The sequence below is a fragment of the Chelonia mydas genome, chromosome 11, assembly GCF_015237465.2.
Source record: "Chelonia mydas isolate rCheMyd1 chromosome 11, rCheMyd1.pri.v2, whole genome shotgun sequence".
Classification (NCBI taxonomy): Eukaryota; Metazoa; Chordata; order Testudines; family Cheloniidae; genus Chelonia; species Chelonia mydas.
This window is the reverse complement of record NC_051251.2, coordinates 13,703,626-13,727,451: the sequence shown is the minus strand read 5'-3', so window position 1 is coordinate 13,727,451 and position 23,826 is coordinate 13,703,626. Positions and strand designations below refer to the sequence as shown.

Sequence of the window (23,826 nt, the reverse complement as noted above, 5' to 3'; positions counted from 1 at the left end):
ATTGACTGGAAAACTTTAAATAATTATCCTAGGTCCTGATTCAGTGGCGGCTAAATCGTGTATTACTTTTGTTTCGTGGACTAGAGAGAGACATCAAAGGGCAAAGCGATGAAGAAAGCTCTGTATCAGGTAAAGTGTAGGACAAGATATTTGCATTTTAGCTCATCTCAATTTGTTGCGGTTATTCCAATAACACCCACAATGTGTTAGGTATAGCACACGCACACACACACACACACACATATACACACACAAAGACAGTCCTTCCCAAGAGCTTGCAATCAAAAAGGATAAGTATCTTGTAACAGGAATTGGAAATGGGTATAGTCGAAATATGTATGATTTTGATACACATTATTTACAGGCATTAAAAAACACCTTAATGATCCCTGAGAGCCTCAAAGCTTATCTATTATTAGCTGGGCAATTATTTTTAGGCATCAAGTAAGGAACGGGTCTTGAAGAGGGACTTGAAAGGGGAGACAGCGTTGACTGTAGGGATCAGCTCAGTGAAGGTGTTCCATGCATAAGGGATAGGGTGCTAGGTGTGGAGATATTTGCCTGAGAAGCAGGCAAATAGGTGGACAAGGCTGGTATAATTGGTGGAGCAGTAGAGACAGGAGGCAACATGATAAGAGGTGAGCGAGGACAAAAAGGGAGGGACAGAGTTGAGAACGGATCTTGAAGGTGATAAGGACAGGATGCTTGAACTTGGTGCAGTAAAACAGGAGGGGAACCAGAAAATGCAAAGCCATCCATCTTGTGTTGCTCCTGTTGTTTCCTGTCACTGTTTCTGAACAGATGCTTGCCAGTAATTATGTGACATCGGTCTTGGCTCTGGATAAGCAGAGAACAGCAGTGGATCATTTCCTCATAGTGAAATGGAAGTGGTAGTGCAGAAACGCTACTCATTTTATAACAATGGGGAAATGAAATAAGCCTTTGATAAACCATTGAGCTATCCAAGACAAGGCCAGCCCTGGAGTGCATTGCTGTCCTAAGTGATGATAGAATTTTAGTCTCTTCCTTCACCGCTCTCTCCTTCTTGCTTACCCACCCTGTTTGGCAACCACCTTGTCCCTTGTCCATGTCGTTTCCTTTCCCAAAGGAAGTTCTTTTTTTCTGCAGTGGGCAATTCCAGTGCCCCAAAACCCATCACAGTAATTTCATTGATGCTTTAAAGATGAGATGCTGTGGCAGTGGGTGCAAAGGATGCTTAGGTACATCTGAGGAGTTAAATATATGCCCTGCAGCATGAGCAGAAACAAACAGACCAGACCATCTTTGCAGAGAAGGGAAACAAGTGGGCAAAAATACTACTGCTAGAGAAGAGCGGGTTGGGAATGGCTTGTCGTTGAATTCACCCAGCAATCCCAGTACTGTGCCTGCCTCCTCTTACATGGGCGTGGCAGAGTTGGATTTTTATTATTTTATCATTTTCATGGATAATGTCAATGTTTATTATTCATCTCTTATTTTTATCAATTTTAATTTTCACAGTTGTGCGAAATAATGGAGGTGAATCAGACAATGGGGGAGACAGACATTAACTATTTAATGACAGTAGACACAGATTCAAAAGTTAATGTTTTATAAATGTTAAAATACAAATTGTCAACATCACAGATCAAAATATACAAAGTAAATATCCTTAAATCAAGCTAATATGTTCTCAAGCAGCATTTTTCTTCCTCCTATCTGTAAATTTTAGAATATTATTGATGGAAATATTTTTTTTCAGATTGTATTTGTCCGGTGAAATTGATGTTTTCCAACATTTACCAATAAAAATCAAATGCTTCCAAGTCTATTCTTAAATGTGGCATCTAGAGCCCCTGTGAAATAATACCTTACTATTTATATCAAAATGGCTGGGCAAATCCTGACTTAGGAAGAAGTTAAAAGTCTGTGTTGTGGTTTGATTTTATTTTTGAGGGAATATCTTAACATTTATTACAAGATCTTGATTCTTTCTCTCCACGTGGCAGAAAACAGCAGTTTGAAAATCATCAGCTCAACAGCTTTGGGTGACGAGCAGAAGAGCGTTGCTTTCAACTTGTCTGTAGATCGCATATTACCTTTCAAATTCCCAACCTATCATCCACCTCAGTGGTCTGATGAACTGGTAGGTTCCTTGATTACAGTGGCAACAAATCAATTACTAAAAACGGAGGGTCTGATTCTCATTTACACTAAGGCCACTTTACCGCACTCTGGAAGTGTAAAGGGGCCTTAAAGTGGGTATAAATATAATATCCAGAGTCAGGTAAAATGGCATTAGTGTGAATGAGAATTTAGCCTGAAAGGTTGGATCCAGATTTTCAGCTGCTGCAGTTGAAGCTCCATTGATGTTGATGGAGCTATGACAGTGTACACCAGTTGAGGATCTGGCCCTGGAAGTATAAACACCATTCTATTAGTTCTGTTACACCAAATACCAGGCTCTTTCTATAATACCATAAATGTACATAGGAATTTACATGCATATGAAGGCAAGGTCCCTGCCCCAGTCAGCTGGTTAAAGACTATTATTGCCCAATAATTTTCCTCAACATTTTTAAAGTTTACATTAAAATATGCACTCTGTACAATCTCCTAACTCTGAGCAATGCCCAGCACAGGACAGTGCAGAGTCAGAATGAGATAAGTGGCTGTAAGGCTACTAAAAATACCCCCAAATGTTGGTATCACTTAGTAACACACCTTATACTCTTGTTTCCTATAAAGAATGAATTCCCACACTGCATATTATAAAAGAGAGTCAGTGCATTAACCATTCTGACCAACCAAAAGGTCATTTCCCTTTCTCATATTAGTATTTGTCCTCAAACAGGAAGAGATCTTGAAAGGCCAATAATCTTTAGAGAACTCTGTTCTAAGATCATATGTTTGTATCTGAAAACTGACTGTATGGTTCAACAGGTCTGGAGCTCCTTGCAATACACAATCATTGTATGGATTTACACACTGTTTGTATATAAACCAGAGGTTTTAGACCATGTGCAACTTCTGTTAATCACCTGGTTTTGTTCATCACTTGCAGGGTCCCTTAAGACAGGTTTCACTGTGTACGATTCTTTAAAGATTGCTGTAAAGATCCCATTAACCTCACTGGGAGTTGCAACTTTATAAGTGAGGGCAGAGTTGGGCTTGGAACCTTTTTTCCATTTCAAGAGTAGTTGAAGATGTGCCCTTTATTTTGAATTGCTGTAGAGACACAGATGCAGATGAAAAATCACACAAATGGAGTCCTCTTGCACACAACTGGCAGGATTCCTCCAGGGGAGAGATTGATCTTGCAGGGTGCATGGGATAAGAGATACCCAACAATATCACATGAAGAAACAGACTAGCTCTGACATTGATATAGGTTAACCTCCATGTACAAAGAGTCAAAGAAGTGGTGAGACCATCTAACAGGATACTTATTAATGACAATACCCTGCTCTTATATAGCCCTCTTCATGAGTAGATCTCAAAGCACTTAACAGAGGAGGTTAGTATATTTATCCCAATTTTACAGATGCGGGGACTGAGAGTCGAAGTGACTTGCCCAAAGTCATCCAACAGGCCAGTGGCAGAGCCAGGAATAGAATCCACATCTCCTGAGCCTGTGTCAAGTGCTCTGTCCATTTGCAAACACAGTCTCCTCTTATTTAAATGCGACAGTGATAGTTGTCTTACAAATGTCTGTGCTAAAGGACTAAAAGCATGATTAAGGCTAAGATTGTGTCATGGTTATTTTTAGTAAAAGTCACGGACAGGTCACGTGCAATAAACAAACATTCACAGAAGCTGTGACCTGTCTGTGACTTTTGCTGCTGCGGTTCCATGGTTTCCCCTACCACAGTGGTGGCTGGGAGCTGCAGGGTGACCATATTTCTCAAAGAGAAAACGGGACACCCCCAGCCGCTCGCCTGAGGTGCCCTCTCCCCGCATGAGGCTGTCTCCCATCGCTGGAACCTTGAGGAGGGCCCCCTCAGGAGTCTGTCACCTGTCGCTGGAACCCTGCCAGGGCCCCGTTGGCTGCCAGCTCCAGAGTCCCGCAGCTCCTTGGGCTGAAGCAGAGAATGTCTTGGAAGTCTCTGGAAGTCACGGATTCTGTGTCTTCCATGACCTCGGTGACATAAACGTAGCCTTATGCATGATGTAGTCAGACAACACACAAAGACATAATCATGCATATGGCCAGACCTTTTACAGCTTTCCCTAGGCTTCTGGGTTAAAGCCCAAAGGGTCTTTAACTTCCAGGAGAACATCTAAACGCCCATCTGAGCTGATGACCGTTGTACATTGAAATGCTAACAAACCATAATCCATGAGGACTCCAACAGCAGTGCAGATATAAACTCAGAGAATTCACCTGTGAAATTCCTTGTGTACCATGGTGGCTATATGACAAAAACAAAACACCAAATACTGTTAATTCAGACAATAGGTTTATTAAAAGTACTGTCAAAATAGTGAAAAAAATGAAGCGTTACATTTTATTAACTGCCCTTTATCGTCCTCATGTTCATAATAATGCAGCGATGGCTGGAGCAGATTGAAATTTGATTTTTTCAGGGAGAAAAAATGTCACTGAAATTTCAACAACCGAAAAAGACAAGAAGAAAATGCTGATAAAATGTTTCCAAAATTCTTTCCCCATTTTTCCAGCTGGCTGTTTTGATGACTTATTTCAGCTGAAAAAGAAAATGCCCAGTATATTGTTGTGTCTTAAAATACTGTATTGTTTCAGGCTCCCGATGGTCTTGGTCCAGTTCCTGTCAAGTCTTTAGACATGAAAGTCAAGCACATTCACCCGTTCTACGACTTAAAGGTGAGACAATACAGCTTAGTCACTCACCTGTGTCATACTGCTTTCTTTCATTAGGGTTAGTGTGACATAAGAAATACAGTGCCGCATTTTGTGTATGAACCAGTAGTCCCTGTCATTCAGGTCAATGGGAGTTTTGCCCAAGTAAGGACTGTGGGATTTATCTTTTGTTAGCTCCCTAAATGTGTGGGCTCATTTGCGGTATTAATGGAGAGTCAGCAGTAGGGGGCAGTGCAGAGGCGCACCGCCCCAGTGTGTGACCTCTTTGAGCCATTGCACCTCAGACAGACTTTCTACTGATACAACTGCTATGATTTCTTAAATAGGACTACTTGCATGGGTAAGGGCTAGTGACATAGTCTGCAGGTTCAGACTCTCCATGTTGAGTGTCAGTCTATGTTCTCACCAAGTTGATGAAGACCACATCATAGCCATGAGATTCTGTGTCCCCAGTGGATGGTGTCTCCAGTGCTCTGCTCTCCTCCTCTCTCAGCTACTTAAATCATGAGACTGAAGACAGCCTCTGAGAAACTATATAACTTGGTCTTACTAGTCTTTTGATTCAAGGGGCCTGATCTCACATTTCTCGCACATTTCTCATTGAATTCAAGAATTGAGCACGCAAGGAGTGCAGGATCTGGCCCCAAAGCAAATACCAGATTCCCCTGATAAAAGTTACAAAAAAGGGAAGACATGATTTTTTTTCTAGGTGCTGTGTATTCCACCAATTTGGTTAGTAAATACAGACTAGTGTCTCGATCTTCAGCTATATCTTTATTGTTCTCAAGCTTTGTGAATCCAGAACCTATTTTTTACCTTCTTACCTCTAAACCCTCCTCCCTCACAATTTAGAAAATGAAAAAGGCTAAATTCTATCACCCCCTAAAGTCAGGAGATTCCACTGGGCTTAAATCAGTGCTGAATTTGGCCAAGTCTTTGTTTTGTTGATTACAACAAGCATAGAAACAACATTGCTTAAAGGAGCTCTTAATTTTTGTTCCTGTTTGTACCTTTGCTGCTGTTCCATTTTATTTTCACATATCAGTGTTAGGTGTATTACGCAAACACAGCTTTCTGCCAGCCCATCAATCTTGTTTGTGCAAGAAATTATTACTTCACACATGATCCTTTATAGAAAACATCTAGAGTGAAAACATCCCTTCACAAATTCATTTGACTTTACAGGGCTTAAGCATTTTTGCTCATAGTTTTCGTCATATGTCACTGTCACCAAATGATGGTCCAAACATCTGTTACAGCAAGAGACCATGTGAAGTGTCCATGTTAGAGCTGGAAGGTTAGAACACACTGACCTCCATACGCATGTGTTGCAATAAATCATCTTCATTTGTACCTAGGTTCCTCAGCACTTGAGCATTATGGGGTACCAGCCATTTTGTACACACTATGCATCAACAAGTTATAAACCTCAAAAACTTTCCCGACCACTAAAGCAGGGAGCCAAGGTAACAAGACAACCAAAATCCATTATTTGGTTTCACTGCATAGCATTTTGTTACAATATTTTACACCAAAACTCCCTCTGCACCCTGAAAACATTTGTCTTCTGAATTATTCCAGGATGAGTTGATCTCAATAGTAACTTCTCCAAAGCCACAGCTCAGTCCTCCCTCTCCACCAGAGGGTCTACACAAACACCCGGGAGAGAAATCCGAGGAAAAGACCACGAGCCTTTTAAACCTGGCAGCTCCCAAAGCATTACTCCAGCCTCCAGACAGTCACCCACTTCGCATATTTGTAAGTAAAACTTGGCTCTAGTAAAACCTCCAAGGAGCTAAGGGAAATGTACGTTTGCTCCATTACAGGGTTGGTAAGGAACTGGAAGACAATTACCTTCCTTAGGTTTATATATAAAAACTGTGTGCCACAGGGCTAGATGGTGCTGTAAGGCACAGCCCTGCTGTGCAGAGGCCAGAGCCACACTCCCACACCTCCAGGGGGAGCAACAGGTAAGTGCTGAATGACATCCAGAGCTCCCCAGCACATAGCCACTACCACAATCTATGGGGGCTGCAGCCAGTCCCTGGGACCCCACCTCATCTGCAGGTCAGCACAGAGGAGGGCCATAGTTTTGCCTCATCTCCAACCCTTATGTGGCATCATGTACCTCCTCACGTGGGATAGGGTTGGCACAGTTCTCTTGCACTCAGGGTCTGCAGTTCTGCATGGTCTTTAGGCAGAATGAGAAAGGGTTGGAGGAGGAATGCTCCTTGGGTTCTATGTATCCATCTATCTTAGCGTGTTCTATAGTGCCCATGATCATAGGTGGGTTTTCAAAGGTATTTAGGTGCCTAAAGACACTGCTAGATGCCTAGTGGGATTTTTAAAAGTGCCTAACTCCCATTGAAACCAATGGGCCAGAAGTGGTCCCAGGTAGTGTCTGTTGCTAGCCGTGTTCCATAGGGGATCATAGGACTGACTTAGACCTGGGGTAGAGGGGAGGAAGGAGAGATCAGGTGTTGAGCTGAACTAAAGAGACAAAGTGGGGTCTAGGTGGTGGAGTTTGAGCTGGGAATCCTTTTCTAATTAACGACAAGAACTGAATTTTTCAGTGACAGATTTGTTCAAAGGGCTCAGAATTATTTTTTTTAAATCTCTTCTTTGTGTTTGTTTTCAGAACCCCACTCCAGGATTGTATGTCTTTATGCAGCCTTTGGACTATTCAGAAACAAACATTGAGTATCATCTTTGCCCACATCCAAAATATAGATTCACCAAAGAATATCCCATAGGATCCAGCATTCCAATTACACAAAAGAAATTTCTGCATCACAAGGTACAGCTTTTGGTGTCAGTTGAAATATTAGTTGCAAAACATGCAAGTCAGCAGAGAATTTGCCTTGTAGACTCAAATAGAACATAAACAGTTATCCCAAATGGAAGATGTGTTGAGCTATTAATGACATATGCAGCTGATTATTAGTATTTATGGGTAAATGTGATTGTTCATTGCTTGAAGCTTGTTCCTCCCTAGGGCTTCTCCATGTCCTTTCTGCAGCAGCCCTAAGGATCTCCTCACGATTTCCCTCTTTTAACCCCCACACTGCATCTCCAGGGCCCTGCACTGGAGCCAATAACTTTTCAGATGAAGAGAACTGAGGCTCAGTAAACACAGGCTTTAACCAAGCAAAGCAAGGCATTCCCTCCTGCACATATTTCTTCCACCCTTCCTCTCTTTACTGATTGCATTTTACAGGCATGGTCACTGGGACTGTTGTTGTTTCAGGAAGTCATTCGAGGAGTAACGTACTGGAGACGATTCCCGTCGGTGGTTTATTCAGCCTTGTCTAATGCTCCCACTCTGGCAAGCACAGTGATGCATCATTGGTAAGAAAGAGTTTGAACATCAAACACCTTCATCCGGGCGAGATTCTGCCACCCTTACTCATATCTACCAGTAACTAATGCCACACATTGTCCCATTGAAACAAAGGGGACTATGTACAGAGTAAATTACTACTCACTGGGCCCAGTTCATTGAAGCCAGTGGAAAGACTCACATTGACTGCAATGGGCAGTGGATCAGGCTCAGTGTGAGTAAGGGGGGGCAGAATCTAGCCTTGTAAGTGGCATTTCAGTCTAATAAGAGCCGACCTTATGGACTAAGACTGTTTCCCACTTCAGCCCCAGGCACCAGGGGGAGGTACTAGCAACTCAGCTCTGCATACCCTGCATGTGTGAGGGTGTCAGCAGGACACGTGACATCTAAGACACAGGCATCTGATTGCAGCATCTCTCTCCCTTCCCTCCCCTCCCCACTGCCACTGTGGGTCACAGCAGCTTTGCTTCTTTACTCACCCTGCTCCCATAGTTCTAGCTCAGCAGAGGGGAAGAAGGAGATGCTAATCCACTTGGATCATAGCACTTAGACCCCAATTCAGAACATACTTAAATCCATCCCTGTTCAGCAGGGCCTGGACCAAAAGCCCATTGAAGTCAATGGGAGTCTTTCAATCATGTACTTAACTATAAGCAGGTACTTAAGTCCCCTTGAATCCAATGAAATGTAAATACCTGCTTAAAATCAGCCCATGCTTCAGTGCTTTGCTAAATTGAAGACTTAGTACCTACTACAGCTATCTGCATTAGCACTGTGACACACTCATAGCTGAATGAAAACCTAACTATGACCATTTCAAAACCCGGGTGCCTAATGTTAGGTATCTAAGCTGATGTTCAGGCACTTAAATAGATGGCCTGACTTTCAGAGGTGCTGAGCACTCATAGCTGCCATTGTGGTTAATGGGAGCTGCAGCTGCTTTGAAAATCAAGCTACTTATTTAGGTGCCTAAATATGTATTCAGGTGCCTAACTGTACCAATTTTGTATCTAACCTTTAAAGAACAAAAATGTGCTTTGCTGACTCATGTGTCTGTAGCTAGCTGATGTATTTGCTTTCCAAAGTATCTGGATTTTCCAGAATATTTACAATGTGAAGGTCCCCAGAACATATTTATCATGTGCCATTACCCTTCCCTTCCCATCTCAAACATATGATTATGTCATTTCCACAGTAGTGATCCCTACAATTTAGATATGCTTCCAAGGGACGTACCACCAATGCTGGATGACTTACCCAAGAGAGACAAGGAAAATATAACCGGCTAGTAAGTTTCCTCTCTATAATTTATTTAATATAATTTGCGCTGAGTTTTTAGCACCTGTGTGTGTGTATGTGTGTGTACATATAGCATGTGTATAAAAACACTCACAGAGCGACAAAGAAGTACAGATGGTTCTTCTTGCATAAAGCATCCTTTTGTTCTCCCAGGCTAAAAAATATAGGACAGGTAAAAAATAATAATAGGTAAAAACTAAGTGGTTTTTTAACTTATTCATTTTCAGTGAGGCTGAAGCTGAGTTAAAAGTGGTTCTTACTCCGGATATGCTGAAAGCTGAATTTCCGCAGATTGAATCAGGGGAAGAAGCCAAAAGTAAACCACTGAAGGATGGAAGGTAAATCTGTATCAATTTAAATATAGGGAAGATGCTTGGCAACGAATTTGAGGCACTTCTCTTGTTTAGGTTTATGTACAAGCTCATTGCTGAAGTCCCGTAGCAGTGCCACCATTAAGATGACGTTCAGATCGTGCACTTGGCACGGGACTGAGTCCCTTTGTTTCACGCTTTAAGATTTGAATTTAGTCTCCGAAATAAAAAGAATGAGGAGTACTTGTGGCACATTAGAGACTAACAAATTTATTTGGGCATAAGCTTTCGTGGTCTAAAACCCACTTCATCAGATGCTTGGAGTGGAAAATACAGTAGGAGGATATATATACACAGAGAACATGAATTTGTTAGTCTCTAAGGTGCCACAAGTACTCCTTGTTCTTTTTGCTGATACAGACTAACACAGCTACCACTCTGAAACCTGTCTCCAGAATAAAACACACTCATTCTTCTTGGGCCAGGTGAATTTTCTATAACTTTTTTTTTGGTCAGATATTTACTGACACTGGCAGAGGAAATGAGTCCTTTGAAATTTCCCTTGGGATGGTGATGTTTGTTTTAGACTTCCCTGGCGAAAGAATCACGGCTTCCCACACATAGTCATTCCCATGGCATCTCACACACAAGCTGCTTTTCAAATGTCACATTTATAAACACAAAGAGCTATTCCCCTTTTTTGGTATAATCTGGTCTCTGCAAGGAAAAGCAAAGGGACCAGTCAAGTTCTGCCGGTGACTTCCATTCTCCAATACTGCTAGACTGACATTGTATCACTGCTACACTGCATTGCATCCACAGCTCAGCACAGGGATTCTGGAGAGCCAGGCTGGCCAGCTGGGGGATGGGGAGTGCTCTGGGGAATGGACAGGGGTTTTGTAAATTAGGTGATGGGGGAGAAGTACGGCTAACTCTATTGTCTGGGCTTCAATATGTATTAGATAGCAACTCTGTGGGGAGATAAGTGAGGGTAACCACACTTGTGGGGAGCTGTAGAAGAATGTGAGGGGGGCTGAAGAGGGCAGGGAAGGTGGTAAAATATGATGGTGAGCATGGTATTCTGGAGGTAGGGGGGTTTGAGCCAGAGGCAATGTGATCTGGCAAAATGAATGCAAGATTAGGTATGAGGTGGTCCTGTGTTCTAACCCTGCCTCTGTCACTGACTCACTGTGACTTTAGGCCAATTGCTTCATCTCTCCGTGCTTCAGTTTTGCTATCTGTAAAATGGGGATAATAACGTTTACCTGCCTCCCTCACAAAGCGGTTGAGAGATCAACTAATCCAGAGATTTGAATTTGCAGGCTGTGATTTTCAAAGTCCCCTAATTCCCATGAATTTGAAAAGGAATTGAGTTTCCAAACCCTGGACGCAGCGTATCATCCATAAAGCATTATATAAATGCCAAGCATTATGGTGACTGTAATTACTGTAATCTCTGTAGTGTCAATTGCTGGTAATTTATAGTACATAAACACCTGGGTTTACTTATATGTACTGCTTTCTCTATTTCCTCTCACTGTGTGGCTTAGAACATGAGGATCTGGAATAGTTAGTGTGAATAAAAAATGGCCTTTTTCTCCTAGCGATACAGCCCTGGATGTTAAACTTGATTCCAGCAACACGGTGGATACCTCGGCTCCTGTTTCTGGGTAAGAAGATGTGTGACTGTAAGATTCAGTCTTTTAAAATTCTGTTTTCTACAAAGCTAAAAAAACCAGCCACCCTACTTTAAACACATCTTGGATCAGGAGACAGACTGGCCCACGGCTTTAGAATGAACTCCCATAGGAACCAAAGACCATCACAACCCTCACCACTTTTCACTCTAAGTGCAGGGCACATTTCTTTGACCTGGCTTTCTCTAACAAACAGTTTTGTGTGTGCATGTGTGTGTGTTATAAAAAATCAAAACAAAACACTCCCTACTCACACTTCTCCCCCCAGGGAGCAGATGAAAGAACAGACATGTGACAGGTATTAGTCACACGGTTTAATACATGAACACAGCATAAGAACCTCTATTGAACAGAGTAGAATATTGCATTAGAAATGTTCCGTTCATTGAGCTTTGAGTACTTCTGCACTAGCCAGAGGAGACTGTGTTGTTGAGATTACTTTGCAGGTGATCACAAAACTCCCATTAGCATTAGTTGTAGACCAGCGATTACATCTGCTAGAGAATATATTTTGCTATTCTTAGGCCAACATGACGGTGGGCTTTTTGGTTTGGTTTGGTTTTCACCTTCCTCTAAAGCATCAGAGATTGGCCACAGCAGGAGGTGGGATACTGGATGGGGAGACCAGAGCAGGGAATCCTCTTTCTCAGAGGCTGTGTCTTGCTCACATGTTCAAGGTCAAACTGATCACTGGTTGGGAGTTGGGAAGCAATTTTCCCCCAGGTCAGATTAGCAGGCACCTTGGGGGTTTTCACCATTCTCTGCAGCCTGGGCTATGGATCGCCTGCTAGGATCATCTGGGCATATCTCAGCTAATCAATTCCCTGCCATTGCAGGAGCCTCAGGCATTACTGGCACCTTGGTCTCTCCTGTTCTCTGCTGTGGCACACAATAGCTTAGTCTTCTGAGGACTGAAATGCTTTGGTCTCCCTAAAGTCACTGGGCTCAACATAGGGGTATCTGGGTGAAATTTAATGGCTTGCAATATAAAGAAGGCCAGACTAGATAATCTGATGGCCCCTTCTGACTTTAAACTCTATGAAACTGCTTCTCCATGGAGCTGCCAAGACGTGGCGTTTGAATTTATTCTCGGGGTACTTTATTGTGCAAGGATACAGGCTCTGTGTCTTGGCTACAGGAACCTCGTGGTTTGATGGCCAAAACAACCAGAATAAGTATGAAAAATTGTGATTCTCATCCCAATGCTGAGTTGCCCACAGTTGCTTTGTCCACATTGCTATACAGAGGACTGAGGACAGGCCTGGGAATGGTAGAGCCTGGCCAATGGGTCTGGGAACTGCATAAATCCACAGGTCACAATCCCCATGTTGAGGGAGAAGTCACAGAAGACAGTGGCTGCTGCTATAGCCAGTAGGCCATAATACAACTTACAGACACATACATAATACACAAACTGGCTTAGCATTTCCTGCATAACAGATTTGGGGAAAAGTTCCCTATTTCCTTGAGTTCTATGATGGGGAAACCGAGACTGTGTTAAAACAGTTAAGGCCCAATTCAGTGTCTTTCGATGCCAGTGGAAGTCCCTTGCATTCTCAGTGGAAGGCTCGTTAGCATTATTGTATATGTGTGTGTGTTTTACTGGATTATACCATTTACATTTTTCTAAATACTCTCTTGAAATTGCTCCTAGTATATTCATACTGTGAGGTAAATAGTTAGCTCCCCAGTCAGCAATTAGCTGAGCTCAGAAGAAATGCCTCCTTCACAGTTCTTGTTACCCTTTTCAATACTGTATATACTCACGTAGAACAGTACTTATATAGGCCTTACTAAAGTTATTTCCTGCCCTTAAAAAAAGAGTGAATATGACACATTGAGATGAATGGCTCTCTTTGGTTTTGTCACCTTTATGTAACAGTTTACCTTGTTATAAATATAAATTACTTTCACCATCTCCTGCAGAGACCCGAGAGACCATCTGGATTGGTATTTGCAATCCCAGAATAGCAAACTCAGAGAGAGGCTGCAAGGACACATGGAAAAAATGAAGCAGAAAGCACTCAACAAAACCCTCATTCTGGAATAAACTAGTTCACAAATTCCACAATTCAGTCACTAATGTGCTGTATCTCAGCCCCACAGTATTGCTGGTTCAGGACTTCTGTATCTGTGCAGAACAGGTATGAAATTATGTTCAACAAGCAATAGACTCCTGTGTAGGCCAAGCACCCTCTAGTATAATCTCGACTATGGCCCTTACTGTGTATATTGTATATGAGCTTAATGATCTCTCCGTGAGGGATTTCTTCCCTACATGCTCATTCATTGTGCACTGGGGTTAACTACTGGAAAACTACCCCAGCACATAGATATTTTGTAGTTTTATATACAACTTTTCCCCTCATCTATTTAATGGACTCTCTTTCCTCTGCCACTAAGTACTGTTATATGCATTTTGTCTGAGAGTGTGCTGCTTTCAAATAAAATGTAAAAAATCAACATGAAGAAATTGTTTGGATTTCATTAGTTTTTGTATTGTTTGGATATAGACTTTGCACACGTGCTAGAATAAATTCCATGGCTGAGCTGCAATACAGCCCCATGGCCTGTCCGTGAGTTGTTGCATGTGGGTCACTGACGACTGGTCGACACTGGGAATTTACATCAGCCTAGCTACACCACTCAGGGGTGTGACAAATCTACACCCTGAGAGATGTAGCTATGTCAACCTATCCCATGGTGTAGACAGTGCTAGGTTGATGGAAGAATTCTTCTGTCAACTTAGCCACTGCCTCTGAGGCCATGTCTACACTACCACTTATGTCAGCAAAACTTCTGTCACTCAGGGGTGTGAAAAAAACACCCCTGAGCAACATATAGTAGAACTTCAGAGTTACGGACATGTCGGGAATGGAGGTTATCCGTAACTCTGAAATGTTCGTAACTCTGAACAAAACGCAGCTCCGGCTCCGGGCCAGGTTCCAGAGGCAGCTAGGCAGCTTCTAAGCTTGTCCCCCTCTTGACCAGGGTGGTGGTGATGAAAACAACAGGTCCCCCTCCCAGCGGGGGGTGTCTGTGAAAACAGCGCTCCCCACTCCTGGCCAGGGGAGGGGGGTGAATACAGCACCCACTGCTTACAGGAAAGCAGCACAGACCCCAGTGCTGCTCCTGCTCTGGCTGCCTTGGGCTGGCAGCGGGGGCTCACAGCTTTGCCTGCGAATCTCAGCATATTCAACTCTAGCTGTAAGCGGATGCCCCACGCATGGGGGTGGGGGTAAGGAAAAGGGTGGGGACAGGCAGCCCAGATGTGCCTACCTTTAAGATGCAATAGAGGCACAATACAATATTTGCTTTTGTTGTTCACTGCTGCCTGATTGGTTACTTCCGGTTTCACATGGTGTCCGGTTGACCAATCAGTCTGTAACTCTGGTGTTCGTATCTTTGAGGTTCTACTGTAAGTTTCACGGGCACAAGTGGTAGCGTGCATAGCCTTACGTCAGAGGGAGAGCCTCTCCTGCCGGCATAGCTACCGCCGTTCATGGAGGTGGTTTTATTATGTCAATGGGAGAGCTCTCTCCCTTCAGCATGGAGCGGCTACACAAGCGATCGTACAACGGCGCAACTGTATCTCTGTAAGCTTGCTCGTGTAGTCATGGCCTCTGGGCGGTGGATCACCTACAGTGACAGGAGAACCCCTCCCATTGCGGTAGTGTGCGTCTACACTGAATCGCTACAGCGGCACAGCTGCAGCTGTATGCTGAAGCATTTTAAGTGTAGACATACCCTGACTCTTAACCTCCACCCTAAGCTGTTCACTCAAGCTTTGTACTGGGAGGGGTGAATTTAGCCCTGTTATTGTTCACAAAGAAATAACATGCAAGCTGGTCCCTATGACAGGGCAATCTGCCCCTTTGATATCTGGGGGAAGGAGGGAGACAGGGAGCAGCACCCTGCCCCAGAGAGCAGCCCAGCAGACAGGTGCTGCGAATCAGCTGACATAGATGATCAGCCCCTCATGATTGGCCCACACTCTCACCTGGACAATAGAAAGATGAACTCAGCTCCCCTGAAGGGAGGGGAAAACCAGGAGAGAGGATACTCTCTGGTAACCAGAGCAGGAGTCTGCCAGCCACCTGCCCACCCCCTTCCTGTGAAGCCTCTGGTTTCAGAAAGGTCCCTACCCAGTGTGAACCCCTAGTGAGACTGTTTGTGTTTCTTGTTGTGCACTTTTCTTTCTTTGTGAAAAAAATAAACAGAGCCCTGAAGAGAGGGACAGAACCCTACCCTGGGTGTGGCTGACTGTCTATCCCCAGCTAGTGACTAGAGCCACCTGAGTACAGTCCCCTCCAGATTCCAGCAGTGAAGGAGTTAACTCCTTGCTCAAGTGTCATGCAGGTGGAATGGATTGTGGGGTAATGAGATGAGAGAGCTCCTGAGGGAGGGGAAAGCTGGTGATGAACAGGGCTGATTGACTAGGAGAAAGGGAGATACAAAGCAGCCACAGGAACTCCGTGACAGGTTAGATGGGGGCTGGCTTTGCAGTAGGTTAAGTAGTGCTTGTTTATTCTTTAGTTTGTGGTATATTCAAGTTAAAGCTTGTCTCATGCAAGCTTATGACCAGCATTGGAGAGAAAAGCTTTCTGTGTGAAAGCCTGCAGTTGAACTGTGCTGCCTGACTGGGCCCTTTAGAAGAACTCCTTCACCAAGTGTGCGCGTGTGATCCCTTCTCCCCGGAAGAAAGTGTGCTCCAAGGTATTACCAAACACACATCCTTGCTTGAACTTTGGGAAGGTAACTAAGGGAGAGTTCTCCTAAGGGGAAGTTTTAAGTAGAGTGTCCCCTTCCCTGAGATGCATATAACTTTTTTCCTAGTGCCAAGCAGCTGGTATAAAGCAGTTCTTTGTTGTGGGCAAATAGTATGTTGGCATGTTTGTTCGATTTATCCAAGGAGAGCTAGTTATTCAGTTGGAAGAATAATCTGAGCTGTCTACAGCTGAAAGTAAAAAGCTTGACTCCTACATGCTGTGAACCTGTAAGGTAATGAAATGCTGCAATGCACATTGCGTGTTAGAACCGCATGCCAGAAATACTTACTCAACATGCAGCCCCTTAAAAACCAAATTAGATTACGCGAGAACAGACAAATGCTGACACACCAAAAAGCCCAAGGCACTAGGAGTGGTGCAACCAGGGAGTCTGTTTTCTCCTATGTGTGTCAGGCAGCTACAGCAAGTCCTAGCCACGTATTTCTTTGCTGTTTCAGAGAGGCTAAGTAGGACAGTAGGTTTCTGATAGCTCCCTAGTCACAGTTGCCAACAAGGCAAATCTGGACAGTTAGAAAGTACTGGGTTTCTGTAGAGTTTCTCTTATTACACTGAGTGTTTAAATATGGGAGGTACATGCTGCTTCCTTTTTCTATTGGAGGAAATCTGTCATGTTTGTAACAGGCCTAGTGGGATGTGTCTCTTTAACACTCTAATTTGCAGGGACATACGTGACACATGGATTCAATTCCCCACCAGAGTAAAGACCCCCATTAGAAGGGTGGATGCCAGTATGCTAGACTGAGGCAGCACAAAGCAGCCAAGTTTCTGCTTATAGTGGTGGTGGAGGAAGGGGTCAGAAAGTGGGTGGGGAAAGGGATGTGGCCAGGGCAGCCAGAGAATGTGTTGATAAAACAGCTCTCATCAGGGTGCTGTTTCCAGAAGTGGAGTTGCTGTGGAATTGTGTGGTAATTACAGCTCCCGCCCCCAACTGGCAGAACCCCAGGACCATCCATTAGGTCTTCAAAGTGATGCAGCTTGCTTCTGCATTTTAGAGTTTATAGGCCCAGGGATCAGCATGCAGAGAGGAAGTGCTTTGTTTCCACAGCCCCCAAGGATGACTCCAGCAGCTGCTGCACAGAGGTGGTCTAGAAGCCAGACCTTTTATCTCCACAGTGTGAAGGTGTGGAGCTGACTCCATATCACCCAGGGTGACCCCTTTGCAGCGGGAGGGGGCATTAGGTCAGCTAATGTCCCCTTTGTGTCCCCAGGAATCTGACTCTCCTTTTTGCAGTATAGCAGATTCTTCAGTTATAGGAAGTTGTGTTTCTGCAACACACCACAGTTGGGCAAACAGACTGGCCACATCTTTGGAATCTACCCCACAATGGCTGCCACACATTTGCTTCTATAATCTCTGCACTGCCCCATCTGACTACAACAAAGTACTTTGGGATACCTGGATTACGGAAGGCACTAGGTATGTAATTCCAAGTTCTATTCCATATCATACTAGCATATGAATGTTGGTTTTGCTTATCCCACATCGGTTAAAAAAGTACTCACAATTGAAGCTGGTTGGGGAATTTTTCAGTGAAACTTCTTTTATAGGAAAATGCTGATTATACTAAAAAGCTTTGGTTTTGACCAATGTATCAGTTTCAGTTAAACTTGTCAGGAAGGTTCCTCAGCTCTGAGACCCACCGCACACTAGCTCGGTGATTAGGACACTCGGGATGTGGTAGACACCCAAATTCAAATCCTTGCTCTGCCTGATTCAGAACTAGGTTATGGGAGACCTGGGTTAGTGCCCTAACCATTAGGTATTGGCTATTGGGGGAGGGGAGTGATTCTCTCACTCATTTTTTGCCCCAGATTTGGAAAGATTTTGGTTTTGTCCCAGTGTGGAACAGGAAACTTTTTTGAAACCTAAAAAATGTTCATGAAATGGGGAACCCATTTCCCCCGTAGCTCTACTCGTAACAGGGATAGAAGGGACTTAGCTTCCTGTGGTCTTCCTTAATTGTACTCTGCGCATCCCCTGCCTTAACTCATGTATTGTACATTTGCCTAAAAACTTGAAATTTGCCTAAATAATAACTTCTTCCTGAAGTGTGCCAGCCACTAAATTCAGAAGTTTTCTGGCACGCACAGAACAATTATTTCTATGATTAAACATCATTTTTGTAAATAAGCTAGTACATTGTTTTAAAAAGTGCTATCTCAAAAACAATGAGAGAACCACTTAAGTCGCCTACTGGAGAAGCACAGAATCCTTTTTGATGGAGCTCAGCTGTTCTCAGCGGTGGCAGATGACAGAACAAGGAGCAATGGTCTCAAGTTGCAGTGGGAGAGGTCTAGGTTGGATATTAGGAAAAACTATTTCACTAGGAGGGTGGTGAAGCACTGGAATGGGTTACCTAGGGAGGTGATGGAATCTCCATCCTTAGAGGTTTTAAAGGCCTGGTTTGGCAAAGCCCTGGCTGGGAGGATTTAGTTGGGGTTGGTCCTGCTTTGAGAGGGGGTTGGACTAGGTGACCTCTGAGGTCTCTTCGAACCGTAATCTTCTATGATTCTAAAGGGGATGACCAAAATCTAGCAGAGGAAAACCTCAGTGTTAAAGGGAAGTATTTGTGAATATCCAAAGAGTGACTTTTTAAATGGTGCCTGCCTCCTTTTCTCCATTTAGGGCACTAAAAATTAGCAGCTGCTGTTAAGTTTCTTCTCATTTCTACACCCAGGTACTTTTAACAGGACTAACTCCATTACAACATTTTGTGTTGTCCAAGAATCTCTATCCGTGCCACTTAAAATGTAACTTAGATCATCCAAGCACTGGCCATAAAAATATGCATGTACACTCTGCCAAGAACACTATTAAGGTATTTTTTTTAAAAATATGGTTTCCTTGCCCTAATATCCCTTTTAGAAAAGGCAACTTAAGAATTCTTGCAGAGAAACTTGTAGTGGCTTTCCAGACTAGCCCCATAATACTATGTGTGTATTTAACACGTGGTTTGCTCCTGAAAGAGAGAAATAATGACCATATAGGCAAACACTTCAATACACGGTTAACTTAGGCTAAACTCCCATTGACTTCTCTGGGGCAGGAGCATGTAACTTGATTTGCAGGATGTGGTAAATTTGTGCCTGTTGGAGAGAAGTTAATCTGCCTCTTCCTCCCTTACTTTGAAAAGGATTAATTGGCTAAACTATTATTTATCTACTTTATATTGGTAAATTAAGAAGCATTCATCTTACCTAGCAAATGCCTGTCTCGTTAGCAGAGGTAATATATATTGAAAATTCTGAATCATGCTTTATCACTTACCGCTGTGATTACCTAAAATATGAGCATTGAAAAACTAAATTAGGTTAGAATTGTGCATTTTAAAAATTAGGAGACTGTTAATGTTTTTATCTGCAAATCATCTTTGGGCTAGAATACTAGATAATTTAGCATTAACATCACTTTTTGTTCGTAAGGATAAGAAAAGCCATCAATCTCTTTAAATTGATGGACATTTTATAGGGTCGCTGGGGAAAAACTGCAGCATGTGTCTGAGTTAAAAGAAGTATATGAAAATATATTTCAAACATAAGGAATCAGCATTTAAATGCACATGGTCAGGATTTTCTCATATACGCCTGTGCAAATTTTTAAGCAATTTTCTGAATGCAAAATAACATTCAGGATTTGTATCTTCCAACTGTTTTATAATCATTAATCTACTAACCCTCCCGACAATATCTGGAGGCCACCAATCAGAGAGATCCCCATTTTGCAGCCCAAAATCTCAAATGTTGGTGTCTGTACTTGGGCCCTAACCCTAAATTTAGATACCTAAATCAATGGCATGCTTTCCCAAGGCACTGAGAAGTAACAGCTGAAGTGGCTCAAGACCTTTAAAAAAATCAGGATTTTAAAAAGGGTGTGTAGATTGGGGAGTGGTGGGGGGTCCCTTTTCAAAATGTTTCCACTTTGCCTTTAAAAACCCCACCATGGTGGCAGGGCTAGCTGCACTTCTGTTTCTTCCCTGGTCTCTCAGAGTGCACCCCTCAGGTGTCAGGCCTCCTGCCTTCCCTTATCCCGAGGGTAGAATTCCACAATTCTCCCACTCTTTTAAACCATGCCCTGGATTACAGTGCCCTATGCATGCTTATCCAGCAGCTGTCACTGAGCTCCAGCAGCTGTAGTTCTTTCCTTCCGGAGCCTGTGACTAGTAGGAAACAGTGCTCAGACAGCTCCGTAAACTAAATTAACCTTATTGTTTGTTTTAACAGTAGAAACAAATCATTTAGAGGAAAAGGGATTTTAAAAACAACTGGTGGTTGTTCCACAGTAAAGGGCTGATAGCAGACTTTGCCATTAGCACTTAATTAAAGATCTACAGGGATGCAGCCACTATCCTCCAAGAAAGATCAGATACCCAGATCCATGTCTCCTGTGTTTACATTGTGGACACATGCCTTCTTTCTCTACAAGGACCCAAACCAGACAGGGCTTAGTGTTTTGTATTGATTCTATTACATCAACAAAAAAAGCAGAGCTGGAAGGTAGAGATTCAGCAGAGATAGCCAGACAGATTTGGCAAGAGTAACTTGCACTATTCAGCAACTGCAGAAGCTGCTTGGTCATTAAGGCACGGTCAAGCAACACATATGCTGGCAACTACATGAGTGCTCCAAATGTGAGATCAAATTCTTACAAACATCCGGTGATTCTCTGTCACCGGCTTCAGTGGCCCCAACAATAGAGATGCTATATCAATGCTATAAAGCAATGGAGACGCTTTATCAATGCCTTCGTGTAAGGTATTCACTTGTCAGATACCATCATGCCAGTATCATTCATGTTTCACAAAGGAGAGCTTTCAGATGAACCTTAGGGGCTAGATTTTTGCAAGGTGCTACAGTGCTGAGCATCACAAGTTCCCGCTAACTTGAATGAGACTGCAGAATCAGGCCCTAAGGATTGTATCTCACCGTTATTGGGCATCCTCTTTTTCACCTTTTGTGATGTTAGTTTTCTCTGCTGTAAGAAAAGCTTTTCAATTAGTTGCTAAGAGAGATTTTAATTACATAAGTTACTGATATTGGTGCCATTTTTTTAATCAGCTGATTAAATTTGTAGCTAGGGCTTCAGAATTCTTAACCAAATTACACTTGCTTCAGCAATGAATTGACACCCTATTAAAAATATAAAATGTCACCAGCTTGGTCTCCCATAGTCTGTGTGTTGCCTACACATCAATAATAATTTGCCTTTGCAATGATATTGGATGCATGTATCACTGAGTGAATTTTGAGTGCAGTGAGTGAAGAAGCATAGGTTTAATTCACATTATTTTTAATAGGATTGCCTATTTAATGCCCTGTGTATTGCTCTGAAAATGGACCTGAGGCATCAGAACTGCTTTCAGCCATTATAATCAAGGCTTTTGCTTCTCCATTGTGCTTGCTGTTCTGTCCTTGTGTAATGTTTGGACATACTTGCTGCTTCTGACACCACAGGCATGGGTGTTCTATATAGTGATATGCCTGGCTGCAGTGGGTAGGAACTATTTACATTCATATAGCGCCCTTCATCTTGAATGATCTCAAAGCATTTTACAAACAATGGCCCCAATTTGGGATGGTACTTGGGGCTTGTCTGCACAAGGAAATTGATCAGAACAGCTATAGTCCAGAGCAGCTGCCCATGTAAATGTTCTGTTGGAGAGCAAGAGTGGCTTTTATTCCAACTAATTAATGCATTTCAAAAGTAACAATCCACACAGAGAGCTAATCCAGAATAGTTGTTCCAGTCAATTTTGCCATACAGACAAGCCCTCATTTAAAGCATGTGAACAATCCCAGTGAAGTCCATGGAATCACTCATGTGGGGGAAGTGCTCAAGTGACTTGCTGAGTCAGGTAAATTCTGGCTTATGGATGTTCATGCATCTTTCCCATATGATATGTAGCCTGGGCTTAGAATATGGGGTTCTCTTCCCGCACAGTAGTTGTAACCCAGAGAGGTTTCTGAGTCTGCTACTGCCTTACAGCTAGCTGATCTGGGCCTCTTAAATCCAGAGGTACAGTCCCCAGCACCAATGACCCACCCCAGGGTGTCACATTACATATCTTTGCACATGGAGGATCATCTCATCGCTAGCTGTTTAACGCCTAGTGACACTGCAGAACAGTTAAGGTCATTCTACGCCGCCCCTCCTTATTTGTCCACTCTTGTCTCTTCCTGCAGCTTTCTTCCCCAACTTTCCCCCACCTCCTCTGCTCTGCCAGTCTCACAAGCCTTATCTACCCAGTTATCAGCTTCTACCTAAGCTTCCCTATGTGTTCTTCCACAATACCTTTTCTGCAAGGACTGTTCCCCTGATCTGTTTAAAACACCCCTGCTCTTTCAAATCTCTCTTCCACACATCTCTCTGCAATCGTGCCTAAGCAAAACTATCCATCAGTTAATGATGGCTATGCTGGGAGCAAATGGGGATAGTTGGCAACGCCTGTATCTCTAAAATATTGCAAATGTACATTAAAAGTGTAAGTGAGGGGAGAAGGGTACACGCATTTATGTCACTAGTTTACTTGGATCGTAAGATCTAAAGGTGCAGGACAAACTCTCGCAGAAGAAGCACAACACAGAACTCACTGCCACGTGGGAGGTGAGACTAAGGTGGCTGCAAGCTATGCTGGTCTCCTCCAGCAGCTGGAGAGCCATCCCGTCTACTTAGGCAGCACCGGGGGGGATATGTTACACAGCCACAGTGCTGCCATGAATCTTCACAGTGCTGCATGCTGGGGCCTCACCTCTGGCACACCCCCAACACTAGGACTTGCAAGTGGGTCCTTGGGAGACAGCCTTATGATGGTCTTCTGCAGCGTCTGCCCCCAGGGAATTCTCTGCAACCAAGCACCAAGGCTTTTAGGATCCCCTTACACTCAGCTGTCCCAATACCCACAACAGGCAGGGTCCCTGTACATCATTCTGGCCTTCTTACCCAACCTACAGTGGCCAGAGCAGCCTGACTCATGTCTTCAGAAATGTTTGTAAAGCACCTAGCACAGGGGTGACCAGCCTGAGAAAGAGCCAGAATTTACCAAAGAGCCACAGTAATACATCAGCAGCCCCCCATCAGCTCCCCCTCTCCCAGTACCTCCCACCCACCGGCAGCCCCACCAATCAGCATCTCCCCCTCCCTCTCCACACCTCCTGATCAGCTGTTTCGTGGTGTGCAAGAGGTTCTGGGGGGCAAGGAGGGGGAGGAGCGAGGGCACGGCAGGCTGAGGGGAGGGGGCAGGAAGAGGTGGAGTGGGGGCAAGGCCCGTGGCAGAGCCAGGGGTTGAGCAGTGAGCACTCCGCAGCACATTGGAAAGTTGGCACCTGTAGCTCCAGCCCCGGAGTTGGTGCCTATACAAGGAGCCGCATATTAACTTCTGAAGAGCCGCAGGTTGGCCACCCCTGACCTAGCATAATGTGACCCCACTCGCGTGAGGTTGCTGTTGCAATGCTACAAATTAATGGTGCAGAACTAGCTTCTATAAAGCCATGGGACAGCCCTGCCTTTAGCCCTGCTAAAGACTTTCTGGACTATGGTATGAAAATGACTTGAAGCAATTGTCTACAGAGCTAC

At 43.7% G+C, this 23,826-nt stretch overlaps 1 protein-coding gene and 1 long non-coding RNA gene across 4 annotated transcripts in view; both read left to right on the top strand.

The window, feature by feature from the left end:
- CFAP221 (cilia and flagella associated protein 221) overlaps positions 1-13,923 on the top strand; it is a 35,913-nt gene extending 21,990 nt beyond the window's left edge. For 2 of the 3 annotated variants that reach the window (XM_043524985.1, XM_043524984.1), the window contains 11 exons: positions 33-129; positions 1,989-2,125; positions 4,742-4,822; positions 6,178-6,285; positions 6,401-6,577; positions 7,458-7,616; positions 8,067-8,167; positions 9,355-9,447; positions 9,686-9,796; positions 11,374-11,439; positions 13,384-13,923. In XM_043524985.1, the coding sequence (XP_043380920.1) occupies positions 33-129; positions 1,989-2,125; positions 4,742-4,822; positions 6,178-6,285; positions 6,401-6,577; positions 7,458-7,616; positions 8,067-8,167; positions 9,355-9,447; positions 9,686-9,796; positions 11,374-11,439; positions 13,384-13,516 (1,263 nt within the window). In that variant the 3' untranslated portion in view covers positions 13,517-13,923. The remainder of the gene's footprint in view (positions 1-32; positions 130-1,988; positions 2,126-4,741; positions 4,823-6,177; positions 6,286-6,400; positions 6,578-7,457; positions 7,617-8,066; positions 8,168-9,354; positions 9,448-9,685; positions 9,797-11,373; positions 11,440-13,383) is intronic. The other variant, XM_007057049.4, reaches the window with a different exon arrangement.
- Positions 13,924-15,574: 1,651 nt separating this feature from the next.
- LOC122462301 overlaps positions 15,575-23,826 on the top strand; it is a 33,145-nt gene continuing 24,893 nt past the window's right edge. The window contains exons 1-2 of the long non-coding RNA XR_006284773.1: positions 15,575-16,182; positions 17,539-17,673. This is a non-coding gene — a long non-coding RNA (uncharacterized LOC122462301). The remainder of the gene's footprint in view (positions 16,183-17,538; positions 17,674-23,826) is intronic.